The sequence below is a fragment of the Saccostrea echinata genome, unplaced genomic scaffold (assembly GCF_033153115.1).
Source record: "Saccostrea echinata isolate AGI-Se365-2 ecotype Australia unplaced genomic scaffold, CSIRO_AGI_Sech_v1 ptg000015l, whole genome shotgun sequence".
In the NCBI taxonomy this organism is placed as follows: Eukaryota; Metazoa; Mollusca; class Bivalvia; order Ostreida; family Ostreidae; genus Saccostrea; species Saccostrea echinata.
The window spans coordinates 9,143,238-9,158,408 of NW_026889764.1; the positions used below are offsets into that span (position 1 = coordinate 9,143,238).

A 15,171-nucleotide genomic window follows, 5' to 3' on the forward strand; every position below is an offset into this window, starting at 1 on the left:
AAAGCGAATGTAAAATAAGGTTTGAAAATTTATAATGTGAGAAATGGAGCATTCCGAATCATTGCAACAACGGAGAAAGAGTTTTTAAAGTGAATTAAATGTTTAAATTAAAAAAAAGGTTACATGAATCTATTTCAAAGAAACGGATAAGTGAAAATAAAATCCAATCTACGATCTAAAGACAATCTGTACAGCAGCTTCAAAGTAATAAACTTTTCACAATAAAATATCCAGCAAAATTGTATCCATTCGTAGTTGAGGTGTGAACACGTTCATGACTATTTATAAATGGATATGACTATGTAGGTGTACCTTAAAGACAGATGACACAAGCACGTTTTTCAAAAAATTATGAAAATAACTATTAGTAAGTCGTGTTCATATAAGTAAAATGAAGTTTAATTGCATATTTTTTCATTTAAATTTTCACAATTATATTCTATAAAGTTGTATAGTTGCAGAAAGGTAGAATTTTGAACATCATGCGAGAAAATTTACAATTTGTTGAAATTTCAGAAATTTGATATTTGCATCATTTACAACCAAAATAGGTCCAAAATACTTATCAATCAAGGTATCCATTTTGAGCTCACCTCATCAAAGTTGAGGGAGCTAATATAATACTCTCGGTGTCTATGTCAGCGTCGGCGACACAGGTTAAATTTTTTGGAGCAGTTTACTTTCTAAAATACAGCTATGCTCTATATTGATCTAGTTGAATGGATGATGCATCCTAGTTTGTTTCAATGTACCATTCGTGTTTCAGATGCTGCATTTGCAGCCATGTGTGGCAACGCACTTTGAAAAATTTTTCAAAGTGCGTTAAAATTGGGACAAAACGCACTTTGAAAAAAAAAATCAAAGTGCGTTAAATTTGGGTCAAAATCAACGCACTTAGGAATTTTTTTTCAAAGTGCATTAAGGGTGTACATCAACATTTTTACCATGTAGACACTTAACGCACTTTGAAAAAATATGTATAACAAAAATTCTGGACTTAGAATTTAGTAATAAAGAGCATAATTTGTTTTATTTCTTTCGAAAAACTGATGAATTGATCTACCCTCATTGAGAAGGAGGAGAAGACAGGTAGAAGGCCCCTCAGCCGAACTCTTTATCTTTCCTACATGCAAACTTGCATGGATGTTGTAGGTCCTGAAAATTTGTTTGAGAATTTGCCATACTTAAAGACATTCGTTGAGATGAGCTTTGTAATGTTTGATTACCTATATTTTTGTTTGTATCATCTGTTTTAGCCACTATCTTTCTAGTCGGTTTATTAAATAATTTTAACGAAAAAAAAAACAGATTTTCCTCAAGCATGTTTGTATTATTACATGTAATGCTTATTGTGTCATAGATGATTTCAATGAAAACCACCCTCCCGGAGGAGGTCCCCCACTCTCTTACTGTGATACAGATGATTTCAATCAGAACCACCCTCCTCCACCACTCTCTGGAAGTGCAATGAGAACCAATCTCCTCGGTGCCATTCAGCTGAAACGCAGGTCTAGCGAACCAACAGAGGAAAAATTCGACCCGACAAAAAGCATCCCTAACCTAGTGTTTGAGGGCCCAAGAGAAGAACCAGAACCTACTGAAAGCTTTGCCAGCCCCCCACCCGCAGTCCCCTCTGAACAGCCGACGGCTTCAGGTGGAGATCCAATGAAAAATCTTTTGGGAGCCATTCAACTTCAAAAACCAGAAACAGATTTCGTAGAGGAAAAATTTGACCCCACAAAGAGTATTCCAAATCTAGCCTACGAAGGTCCAGTGGAGGAACCAATCGAAGAGGCGACAACTGAAGAACCAGTGGAGGAAAAGCTAAGAGCTTCGTCGTATGACTCTGGTTTTGTGACATCAAGGACCGTAAGGATAGCCAATAATCAAAGTCCAAAAGAATTCACCGCACCTTCAAAATCTCAGACCAAGTCAAAACTGTCGAAAAGTAGTCATACTCAGACTAAAGGGCCTCCTAGTCTGACGAGCGTTTTAAGTGCTGCACAACCAGAAAGACAACCGAGCACTCGACTGAGTTCAAACGCTGGCGTGGATAACAGTGTGAAACTAGTACGACCAAGTCTGGTAAGATTTAGTCAGACAGGTGAACGTCCCAGCGAAGGAGTGAGAGACCAGAGATCCAGAGAGAACACTGAAGGTAATGGGGGACACGAAGATGAAACTCTTATATCTTCCCATAATATCTATCCCCCTGAACCGATTGATCACATTTTCGGCCGTGATAGAGAAACTTCTGACCATCTTCTAGGTCATGTTAGACAGCAGGCCCGGCCACTTATTATGGTCAACGAGGACAACACTATCAGAGCAGTCAAACATAAACACGAGCTAAACGATATATTGAGAGCTACTACTGGAGATCACATGCCCGAATTACCGCGCGAAATACAAAACTACGTCGATAAATTCCACGATGTTCCGCTGAATAAATTGATGCATTATGCTGAAACAGGATCTTATCTGCGAGAGAGCTACCTTGACAGCAACATATGCGACATTCGTGTCCATGTAGGTAAAGATACCTACCCCGCCCACAGGATCGTGCTGGCCTGCTTCAGTCCATACCTAGCTTCAGTTTTAGAACACGAGAACCCGCTAAAACATAAAAAGCCGAAAGATATTCGAATATCGGGGGTTTCCGAACGGTCTGTTAAAGTTCTATTAAATTATGTTTACACCGGAGACCTAAGAATGGAAACTGTCCTTATTCCAGATTTCATTAAATTGGCCGATAAGTTTGATGTTGCAGCCGTTAGACAAAAATGTTTCGATCAAGTTGAATCAATATCTGATGATGAACTCCTAGCTTTGCTCTCCGTCATGAAAGACACGCACGATGTGGAATACTGCGATCGCATTATGAAAAGCATTGCCTCTAAATTCATGCGCGTGAGAGACTGCAAGACATTCTTTCAGCTCGATATCAACACACTTTGTATGGTATTATCATATGATGCATTGATTCTGCGCAGTGAGATGGATATTTTTTATTCGGGTTTGAATTGGCTCCAGAATGGTGATGCCAAGGAACGCTGTAAGTACCTAGACCGAGTAATGGACTGTGTTCGATTTCCTCTGATGAACCAAGCCGAACTATATGAGTGTGTGGAGCGCTGTAGCTTATTGAAATCGAGTGCGACCTGCATACAAAGAATCCACGAAGCTAACTGGTAAACCATTTTTTTTTCTTATCTTCCTAATATATATTCGGTCTTTCCGTCTATCTTAAGATGTACATGAGCGATATTTTCTCTTTGAAGTTGTCCTTTTTCGCGTAGATGACATTTTGTATTTATCAGCTATTCTAAAAGGCATTTTATTTTACATAATTAATCATGCTTTATTTCCTGTAGTTTATAACAAGATTTCCATTATAACTTCTTTCCACAGGCTGATGACAATGTCTATGCTACATAAACAGGATCCCCTCCGTCTATACGTCCCTCCACACCGTAATAACATCAACTCTAGCGCCAGCGTCAGCGATTACATCACGGTTAGTCTTATATGAAAAAGATACAAATGAAAAGTATGAAGTATGGTTAAAGCTGAACACGACTCGTAAAGAGGTATACGCCATATTAGTTTCACTATCTTCGATATCAGCACTGGGATACTAGTATACCCTTTGCATTCGTTACATCTGACTGCTTTATTGTCACGGGTACCAGCGTGGAATGGACTACACGTGTTCATGCTGGTTATCTTACATTACCTTTGTTTACATTTTATAGCAGTTGACGTGTATTTGTGTTTGTTTGTATACTGCACTGACCTGTGCAACAATTGTAAGTTTTCTTTCTCTCTGCCGTTGAAGAAATAAACAATTAATTTTGTCGCTACCGAGTGTTTTACAATAGCTTTTAGCATACACAACTGATTACACTGAACGGTGACTAAGTGAACAGCTTACATTGGGACCCTCAGATATAACGAATCGAATATAAGAATATGACAGACAATTTCCTTATACGAATCGTGTTTAACTTTAAGGTTGTAATCATGAGCAAAGAAAACCATTCGAACAGTTCCTATCCCTAAAAAAAAGTTATCTCAGAATTTAAGTGTGTTTTGGCTCATACTAGGTATAGAGAACAAGATTTGTGTGTGTGTGTGTGTGTGGTTGCTGTGATATGTGTAAAGAATTTTGCATATTACTTTAAATGAAATGCATGTGTGTTTTCAGCGTACATGTAGTAGAGTGAAGACTGACGTCACAGTGGAAGTAGCAAGAGAGAGTTCTCCCAAAAACTACAACAGCGAGCCGGGAATGTCAAGGGCAAAATACTCCCCCACAAACTCACAAGGGGGTCCTCGTAACAACAACTCCCACGTTAGGACCCACAATAACAACGCTGGGGGCACTGGGGAAGAAAGTTGTGACACGGAGCAGGTTACTTATGTGCATAACGAGTCACATGACCAAAGGAAGCTATGTGAATCCCCTTTATTTAAAATGGGGCATTCAACATCCAAAGGTATTAAGTTCTCTAAGAACCAAATATTATTTGATAATTTTATTTTATTTCATTTTTATTTTTTGTGAATCATCATGTAAAAATTTGACTGCAACCACTGAATGCCATCCTTGTGAACTCGTGCAGTGATTAACAAGTTAAATTAACAAATATTTTCGCAAACTTGAATCAAGCGTACGTCATATACAGATATTTCTCGCATAAAAATCGTACTAGTTGGTTTGAATTTTTAACATGTAGCTATCAGCTAATAAAGACTGGATCTTTGGTTTTAATTTTTAAAAAGTAAAAACATTACGACTATAAATGTTGTATTTGAAGTCTTTTTTTGTTCACATTACAGATGTAGCAGATGAAGGATTGAATATGGATCCGAGTCGAAATCACACTATTGTTTTCACCAACAAACGCATGTACATGATAGGTAATTCTTCCGTCCACCCAGATCGTTGTTTAAACAATTGAAGAAAGAAGGACATTCGGCTCGTTAGAATATCTTTTTTCTAGTTTAATTTTTTAAATATACTGATATAGGATGGGGATTTAAAAAGAGAAATTAAAGAAAATTCAGTATGCATTACAAGGCAAAATTTTAACACATTACTGAAAAGTAAAGATGAAATATTTATGAAGGAACCATGGTGTTAGTATCTTTTTGAGAGTTATCTGTCTTAGCGAGGGTCATTCCACCTTAACAAAAAGACCTGGCAAAATGTCGTTGAAAAACAAAAAGCAAAACAAAATTCAACAAACCATTTAAAAAAAAAACCAAGCATGTAAACAAATATAACTAAATGCAAACAAAAGAAAACTAGTAAACAAAATTAACAACTGCAACAAATAATTAAAAATTGAAATAAATTACATTTCAGGTGGCTGTGTAACTAAACAAGGGGTGCCAACTCCACGAAGAGATGTTTTGATGTATGATAAGAGTTGTTGGACTTGGAATCCTGTGGCCCCCCTCCTGACTGCAAGAATGTATCACTGCTTATGTGTGGTCAACGGTCAGATTTATGCGCTGGGTGGAATAGGAGAAGACAATAGGTTTGATCCCTAGTCTGTCATTTTTGACCACGAGTTAACAGGGAAAAGGAAAAATTTATCTTCAGTGTCTTTCGCTACATTATGAAACACTAGTTTAATATTATTACAGTTTGATATTATTACGTGTCCTATAGTTTCATACATAGTATCATACAAACCAATGTTAATGTTATTGAAATTTTAATTTAAGATCGTGGTTGATCTTGACCGGTTCAAAGTTTGTAAGTTGGAACCAGTAAAACAGTAAACAGAACATTCTTATATTCTGTTTCATTTAAATACCCTACATAGGCTTTTAGATCGACATTTAATTCGACTGGCAAAACGGGGGATATAAAAATACTTCATTTTCTTTTATACACTCAATTTTGTCAGTCGGATTAAAGCGATCTAAAGAAGGCCTGGGAAATACACACTATTCCTGTAATAAGTGGCTAATTGATAGTTAGAAAATTTAAGATTTCGGAGAAGCTTGTTCAAAAGATAAAATATCTAAACTCAACTCGATGAATTTCTTCCGTTTTTCCTGTAAATTTTGTGGTGTTATAACAAAATTGATATTCTCCTTTGTTTACTGATCCTTTTTTGTTTGATTTTGTTGTTACTTGTTTTTAATTGGTATTTTTTCTTTCCTGTAAATATATGTATATTATCTGACTAATTTCTCAAAAGCCTGCTTGTTGGCTAAAAAGACTTTCTGTTGGTTAAAAAGAAAGAAAAAAATTGTCAAATGTTCAATGTTCAGATTTCAAATGGAATAAATTTTAACTAAAACCTTCATGTCCAATCTCAACTAAAAAGTTCTTTCCATTGATAAAACATTGATTTATGTGGAAATGTTTATTTTTAGTATTCTCCACTCAGTGGAATGTTACAATCCATCCACCAACTGTTGGTACTTTGTCAAGGCAATGTCGGAAGGAAGAATGGGCGCATGCGCTGCAGAATATGGCGGACAACTTTATGTCGCTGGCGGTTATGGCGATTCTGTGAAAGAATCTGAACAATTCCCGATTTTGGACAGTATAGAATGTTTTAATCCCCATTCGAACAAGTACGAATCTTTTCTTGTAATCTTCATGTTTGATTTTTTTTCTTTCTAAGTCATGTCACACAAGAAGGAAACAAAAACATCATTTCTTTCCATTTTTTCAGGTGGACGTCGAAACTCAATATGCGCTACGGTCGTTGCTTTGCTAGTCTTGTGTCTGTAGGTCAATCGCTATACTTATGTGGAGGTTTTGCTATAAACAGGGGATCACATGACCACTATCTTTCAAGTGTGAGCGATGTAGATGAGTACGACATCCTTAATGATACATGGATTTACAAGAATCGTTTGTGCATAGGTCGACATGATGCTGCGTGTTTCATGTCAGGTACGTCTACAAAGTCATGTTTTAAGTAGATAAGAGAATTTTATTTCATATATTTGAAGAATTTTGATGCCATAATGTAATGTATGCAAACTGCTTATGAATCTGCTGAAGATGACGTTTATGTATGTTATAACTGTGTAAAGTTTATCGATTGTTTAGTGTTCTAACCTGTTGATTTATTCTCGGGGATTACCGATTGAACACTTATAACAGAAGACTGGTTTCAGGAGAGAGAAAACAGTTTACATACTAAATAAATAATGGTAAAAAAAATCTAATTAAAAGTAAACAAACACAATAAATGAAGAATCAAACTTGAGTCTAAAGATTGTTGAAGATGACTTGGAGGTATGTCATGATTTGAAATATATTCACATCTGTATAAAGTCAACATCACTTAGCAATTAGAGAATTAAATGATGTCCGGTAACTTATCATTGATTGGAGTTAGTTCAATTTTAATTTGACGATGTTGCTGCCAGTTGGTTTCAAAAAGTTGAGTCCAGGTCAAAGGTCAAGGTTTTGAAGCACTGAGATGTTAATGATAAAAATCTGTTGTCAGTAACTGCACAGTAGATTGATTCATATTCAATCTGTTGCACTTTGTTAAACATTGCATAAGGATAAGATAGCCTGATTTATACTAAATCAAGACATACTAAAATCGTCAAGGTTGTATAATCAAGGTCAGGGATCTAACTTGCGAATGTGGAAAACAAAAATAAATTCTACAACTTCAATTGAGATAAAATATTTGACATGAAATATAAAATGATTTGTTTATTGTAGATGACAAGATATACCTAATAGGCGGAATATCCTCACAGCTAGAGCACGCCCTCTGTGACGTAGAATGTTTTGATCCACAAAGAAATGTCATCTATAAGGCAGAGGATACACCTTACCAAATTCACTGGATCAAATGTGCAGTTTCCAAAAACTGAAGTTAATTCTGCCAAACTCGATGTATTATCTGAAGAAAAAAAGTTAATATTTATCAATATCCAATAGTTTTGTGAATGCTATAATTTGAATGTTCATTCTTATGAAATAAAGGTTGTTAATGTTTTAAATTCAATATTTTGATAATTATATATTTGAAATTTTTATACCCGCACTTTCTAAAGAAAGTTTTCGGATGTATTGTTATCCTGGTCCGTCCGTCTGTCATACTTTCTTCTTCCTGTAATTCCCTTTTCAATTTAAGCAGTAACCAATTCACGTATTGGAATATGCTACGTATTGGAATATGCTAGGTGGTGTTCTGTATATGTGCCATATCGTTTCAGAGTTTTCATTTTCATCCTGGGGGCCAAGTGGGAGTTGAAAAAAACCCTTTTTTTTCCTACAAAAAACTGGTAACCAAAACTCCTCTTACATTTTATGCAGAAGCCACATCTCCTTTTCAAAATGATCAGTGGTTTTCTGTAAGATGTGCAATAAGGTTTCGGAAATCTCTTTCACCTATACTCAGAGTTCCCTTTCCAAAAATGAAATTCTTCAAAATCACCCTATTTTTAAAGACTTAACATTCCAGTTAATGGAAAGAGGTAGATTTTCCGTACCAATACTGGATTCCAAAACTTCAAAAAAAATTCATTACAAAGATTGCAGTGCCAAATAAATGTTTAATCAAGCCCCTGTCCTTACTACTCACCAAAATATTAAATGCCAATGAAGGAGTAACTTCAAACGTATTATGTAGCAACATATTCAAGAAGTGGTATAAATCAAACGTTGAAATTAGAATAATCCAAAGAACTTTTGGAAAACTTAAATCTCAGAACATTTCAAACATCAAAAGCATCAAAACATGTGACTTTTCTACCTTAAGGTATGTCACTCGTCAGCCTTTTAGAAAATTTCAGTCAGAACCTCTTACTTAAAAACTATTTATTACAATTCAATCTTTATAACATATTTAAATTAAACAATGTAAAATGTTCAACATTCAATTAAAAAACTGCTCAAAAATTCACAAAGAAGCAAGATTTATAAGGGACTATTTCTTGTGGCGGAAGGATATTTAGCAGAAAATTCTGCAAATATACACATTTATTAAATTTATTATCTTGGAACTTTAGCCTCACATACTTTTACTGAGAGAATATTTTCCGTTATGATATGCCTGGAATATTAAATATAGGTCTCAATTTATATTTTTATAACAAAATTTACACCTTCGCTCAACAAACATTGCCAAGAAATGAAGATATATTAAGGAAGTCGAGAAGAAATTTACACAGTTTTTGCCTGAAAATTGCATATTTTGACCAATTTTTCAAAATTTACATCACTGACCCAAACCTTTTCTTTCATTATTTTAAACTACTCGATACTTTTGGCCGATCAGCAAATAAGTCGTAAAAAGTTTGATACAAAAAAATATTATATTGCCTAGTTAGATTTTTAATACCCCAAATATGAGACTTTTTTAGTGCAAAAAGGTCACACAATAATTTACGCACATTAATTTGCATGATCTGTTCAATGATAAATATTATTCAAACTATTTTACGTAAAATAAGTTTATATTTATTGCCAAAATTACATCTGATAAAATATGATAAAGATTAAAGTGATTGACCAAAGAGTTACAATTTAAGTGCAAAAAGGTCAACTTAATTGTACCCTAGCTCGGTAGGATGCACACTGACCCCCCATTTTCTCTGCGATTTTGAGTCATACTATATGAGTACTTATCCAAAATATACTTCTCAAAAAATCCTTGATATAACAAATTTCACGAGTGACATACCTTAATACAACCATTCCTCAGGAAAAAATAAAGACCAAGCTTTTTGACATAATAGAAAGCTGTTTCCTAAATAAAAATGGAACTCACAAATGTTCCTATCTTGTGATTGGTCATCTACAAAATTACTTTTTAAAAGTCATTCTGATTCCACATGCAAATACAATGAAGTTGATATTAAATGTCTAAGGACACTTGCTACAATAAAAAAATTGGACGCATGGCATTGATTATATTTTACGATTTATTTTGTTTGTTAATGATACAAATATTCAATTCCTAAAATCTTTGAAAAATTGTTAATTTTCTACGATGTTGAAAATTCTCATTTTCTGCCATTCCCCTTATTAATCTATACAAGTTTTCACTACTTTATGGGACGCTACGTAAAAATCTTGATTAAAAGTTAAACTTTTTGTAGTTAAATTTATTTACAACGTGTCTTACTCATAAAAATATAGATGTATGGTAACTGTTATCATGAAGATTAATAAAAAGTGTAGCAAGTGACCTTAAGCAGCAAATTGTCCTCTAATAACAGAAGGAGATGTTTTGGTTTTTTTCCATGCTCTCTATCTATAGACAAAATCATGTCAGGCCCATAATTCTCCAATCAAACTAGAAGGGCCTGGTTCAAAGCTTTTACTCTGGAGTCCAAGTCTGAGAAGTATGATGTTGCTGATATGCCACAAATCTAGATACCCAATAGTTATCATATTCAAAAGTCCAATTAAATAAGCAGAACAAAAACGGGTCCCTGGAAACATCAGAGGTGAGATCAGGTGGCAAGAGGAATAAGCACTCCCTGTCGAGCGGTCAAAACCTCCGTGAGCCCCTTGTCATGAGAGAGTAAGAAGATTGTAATATATAGACAATTCAATATGAAATAATAATTTGTATGAAAAACTTCAATGTTTATTGATTGAGACTCATGTTTATCAAATCTTCCTAAACCTTCTTAGATCTACTTGAATGCGAGGTATTTTCTAACTTCCTTGTATACTGCATTCGTCTTGTTGTTATAAGTCGCTCAGTCTTATTCAATGTATTTCTTAGTCACAATATACTCATTTAATTTCAGAAATCTATGAAAAAACAGCAGATGTTCTTAAATAATCTTTGCTTATTTGTAGGAGAATTTACAGAACTTGAAGAATTTTGAAGTCGTTTTAAAAAAGTCTTTGAAGTAAACTTCCCTCCCGGAATCCAGAGTAAAACGTTTCTTAGTTTGAAATTCTATCATTGAAAGTATTGAATACTGCTTTTTGTGCTTCTCTCTCGTTTCAATTTGACAGTAGCAAATTGTGAGAGTAATCTGTTTCTAAGTAGTCCTACTCAATCAAGAAGTTAACTTTTCTTTCGCACACACACACGTCTTGGGCTTCTATTTCTCGTCCTGATCAGTACTTAGCTAGATGTACAAAGAAAATGTTAAGACGTAAAGATTAAATATCCAGTAAATTTCTCAATAGATACAAAATCACTATACATCAATGTTAAATCAATGAAGCTTCATAGATCAGATTTAACCCAGGTTTCACACCCTTTGTGTGGCCTTCATCATTATCTCCTTTGTTGTACTCAATGATCAACTATAATTATGATTTCTTCCCTCTACGAGATCCTTAAATTTTCTTCATTTGGTATATTACTACTCTCTGGCATAGTAAATAAGTAAGTTTATCCTGATCTTTTTTTCGTCCATTTGTATTCTTATACTGATATAAATGATACTATTTGAAAAATTTACTGAAAAAAAATATTCTTGAAATTTAAATTTCTAATTCTAGGTCGAACATCATCGTCTTGTTGTTCTGCTAACAATACTTGATACTGATTTCATTATGCATGACAAATTGGGGAATGGAATCCAATTGTCAGGACAGCCATCACTGACAATTTTTGAATGAGAGAGTAATTTGACAAGAATAAGTTTTGCCTTAAGGGTGTCCGCACCTTAGCCAGGAACAATAACTCTTGAAATTTCATTTACCAGTATTAGTACAAGCCTTAAAATGAAACTGGAAATTGAAAGTTTTTTGTGCAACAATTAAAATTTTGTGTGTTTTTTATATGCTACAAGGTACTTTGAAGTCTTTAGAAGGGTCTTGTGAAAAGTTGATATTTGCACTGTATAAAAGGAAACATATAATTAGATTTTCTTTTTAAATAAAAATCAAATTTCCTTAAAATTTTCCCTACATTAAATGACTAAATAAGTATAATGTTCAACTTAGGAAGATACAACTTAGAAAGGTACGCATAATTTACTCAAGGCTTTCAATGAAATATTGTGTGCATTTCCAGTTACTTAATCTCTGATTTTAGGAACCCAAGGAATAGGCTATGTTAGTTCCTTTCTTATTTGGCATAAATTGATGACTAAATAATATTCAGTACACTCATATATAAGAGGATATTATTACAACTGTCTCAAATTCACAAGTTTTAATAAGTCCCTGCTTCTTTGTTTGCAGAGAATGGGGAACCATTGCGCTCGTGACCGTTTATCTTACACTGCTATCATTATAAATTCACGGAAGTTCCTTGATTAAAATGAACAAGTACAAAGTAAAGGGGAGGGAAACACGCGCAGATGTCAGTTTACCTTAAGTGCTATCAACTTTTCTTCACGGAAATTCCCTGTTCAACATACAATGTATAGAAGTACTCCACTTTTCACCAGAAATCTATGTACAGAAAAAAAGGGGAAGAATATATTGATTGAAGTAGCTTTCAAATTTTACGATTATAAAAAACTACTGAACTTAAAATTATCCAGGGTGGTTTTAAATTATACTTCCGGGATTGACAAAAATGAATTAGCACTGTTTTCCCTCCGTAATATATCTTGCCGTTTGACATTTATTAATTTAATTTCAAGGTTCAATAGTTTCGAAAACGGGGTAATTATCACGGATATGACTAATGTCAACTGTATACAGTTAAATTATATCATTTAGGGAGTCAGCAAGATTCCAGTTCCCCTGAAAACATCAAAGGTGTGGTTAGGTGGCAAGAGGAATAAGCACTCCCTATTAACCAGTCAAAACCGCCGTTGGCCCCTTGTCATGATGACCTAAGCATACTAATCCGTAGACAACGCAGCATAAAAATAATGAGCTGACAATTTGTACCAAATATATTGAGATCCAATGCTTAATCTTCTTACACTTACTTGAATGCGAGGTATTTTCCACTTCCTTGAACTCTCCCTTCTTCTTGTTGCAACAACTTACTCAGTCTTAATCAATGGGTTATATAAGGAATGAATTTAATAGCTACCCAAGATATACTGGTATAACCTGGGTTGGGGCAGTTTACGCTTTATAATCCACAAAGCAGTTTATAAAAAAGTTTAAACTGTTCCAATCCAGGTTATACCAGTATAACTGGGGTAGCTATCAAATTCATTCCTTATAATTTAATTTTCCATCATTAAGTGTTTTTTGAAAAAAAGACAATTTCTCCTTCAAAAATGCCTTCAAAATGTACATATTTTGAATGTAACGTCAAGCGGATTGATACTTTTTTGACGTAAGTCAGTGTGACGTAGGCAACCCAGGTTATACAATATAGTCTAATTTTTCATCCAATCAAATGACGCCTTACAACCAAAATTAAATTATTTGTACATAACCTACCCAATGAATTTCAGAAAATTAGGAAAATACAGGAGATGTTCTTCAATAGCCTTTGCTTAGTTGTAGGAGAGGTTTTACATGTACGTCCCAAAGGCAATCGACGAAGAATTCTAAAGTTCTTAAAATTTTAAAGTTCTTAAAGAAAACTTTCTAGTCCCAGAATCCCAGAGTAAAAGAGTTCTAAAGTTAAAAACACTTAAACTGAAAGTTTTCTTATTCTTTTGGTTTTTAAGTGATCTAAGTTTTCTAAATGATCAACTATATAATATCTTCCTTCTACGAGTTCCATAAATTTTCTTCATTTATTTTATAGTAAATAATTAAGTTTATCCTGAACTTCTTTTCGTCCATTTGTATTTTTATACTGATGTACATGATACAGTTTGGAAAACTTGACTGAAATAATAACTTATATTTGTAACTTAATTGTCTAATTTTAAGCCGAACATCATCATTTTGGTATACTCTGTTTACAATTATACTTAATAATGATTTCCTGATGTATGACAAATTCGGGAAGGGAATCATATTGTCATTACAGTTACCAATGACAGTTTTGGATGAGAAAGTAATTTACAAGCCAGGAACAATAATTCTCGAAATTTCATTTACTACAAGTCTCAAATCAAAATGAAACTTGAAATTGAAAGTTTTACGTGCAACAATTAAAATTGTGTGCTTTTTAATATGCTCCAAGGTACTTTGAAGCCTTTAAAAGGTCTTGTGAAAAGTAGATATTTGCACTCTATAAAAGAAAACTTATAATTAGGTTTTCTTTTTTTTTTTTTTTAAATCAAAGGACTATATTCTGTAGTGGCCAGTATCTGCCCCCAAAATAAAACTTTGATGGAGAAGTCTTTAATTATGTTCTAAACCAGGTGGATATTTGCAGATTTCAAAGCATTAAATATTTTTATCAATTATGACATCATTAGTTAGATATGACGTCAATAAAATGACGTAAATTCCAAATTGCAATGATTTTGAGAGAAAATAGTGTATTTTACGTCGGTATTTTGATTGGAAATTATCGAGCGCAGGTCTGCTCAGACTAGATCTTTTGATATAATGTGTAGAATGATAATATCAATGAAATATGTGAATATGGTACCTGAGCAAGCTAGCGCTCTATAAATACTATAGTCAAAATTGAACAAACTCTGTGCATTTTGGCCTCTATTTTAAAAATAACGGAAATCCAAATAGTTTGTGACGTCACAGAAACAAGAAAAGCCAATTATTTTTTCCAATTTCATAATATATTGTCTTAATTTGGATTATTTTATACAATATATGCACTTTTGCTCATTTCAAGAGATTTTCAAAATTTGACTATTATGGGGGCAGGAATACGCCCTTACCGTATATAGTTCTTTCCTTAATTAATGTTTTCCCTACATTACATGTATATGACTATTTAAGTATAATGTTCAACTTAAGAAGATACATCTTGGAAAGGTACACATAATTTACTCATTGATTTCAATGAATTTTTTGTGAACATTTCCATTTACTTAACCGCTGATTTTTAGAACCCGAGGAAAAGGCTATCTTAGTTCCTTTCTTATTTGGCATAAATTGATGGCTAAATAATATTCAGTAAATATATGAGAGGATATTATTACAACCGTCTCAAATTCACATCTTTTAATCTCTCCCTACTCCTTTGTTTCCAGAGAATGGGGAACCCTTGCGCCGATGACCATTTATCTTACACTGCTATCAATATCAATTCACGGAAATTTCCTATTCAAAATGAACTTGTACAATATAGAGGGTAGGGAACCCTGCGCCGGTGTAAAGACGAATAATGACCCCCCATAGAATAATGACCAGGGAGTCATATT

General features: G+C 33.8%; 1 protein-coding gene across 1 annotated transcript in view; it reads left to right on the forward strand.

The window, feature by feature from the left end:
- LOC133187489 (cadherin EGF LAG seven-pass G-type receptor 2-like) overlaps positions 1–7,998 on the forward strand; it is a 56,718-nt gene extending 48,720 nt beyond the window's left edge. Inside the window, exons 33-40 of the mRNA XM_061322889.1 lie at positions 1,361–3,191; positions 3,412–3,517; positions 4,208–4,499; positions 4,843–4,923; positions 5,372–5,546; positions 6,397–6,600; positions 6,702–6,925; positions 7,715–7,998. Of these exons, the coding sequence (XP_061178873.1) occupies positions 1,361–3,191; positions 3,412–3,517; positions 4,208–4,499; positions 4,843–4,923; positions 5,372–5,546; positions 6,397–6,600; positions 6,702–6,925; positions 7,715–7,869 (3,068 nt within the window). The 3' untranslated portion in view covers positions 7,870–7,998. The remainder of the gene's footprint in view (positions 1–1,360; positions 3,192–3,411; positions 3,518–4,207; positions 4,500–4,842; positions 4,924–5,371; positions 5,547–6,396; positions 6,601–6,701; positions 6,926–7,714) is intronic.
- Positions 7,999–15,171: the final 7,173 nt, after the last annotated feature.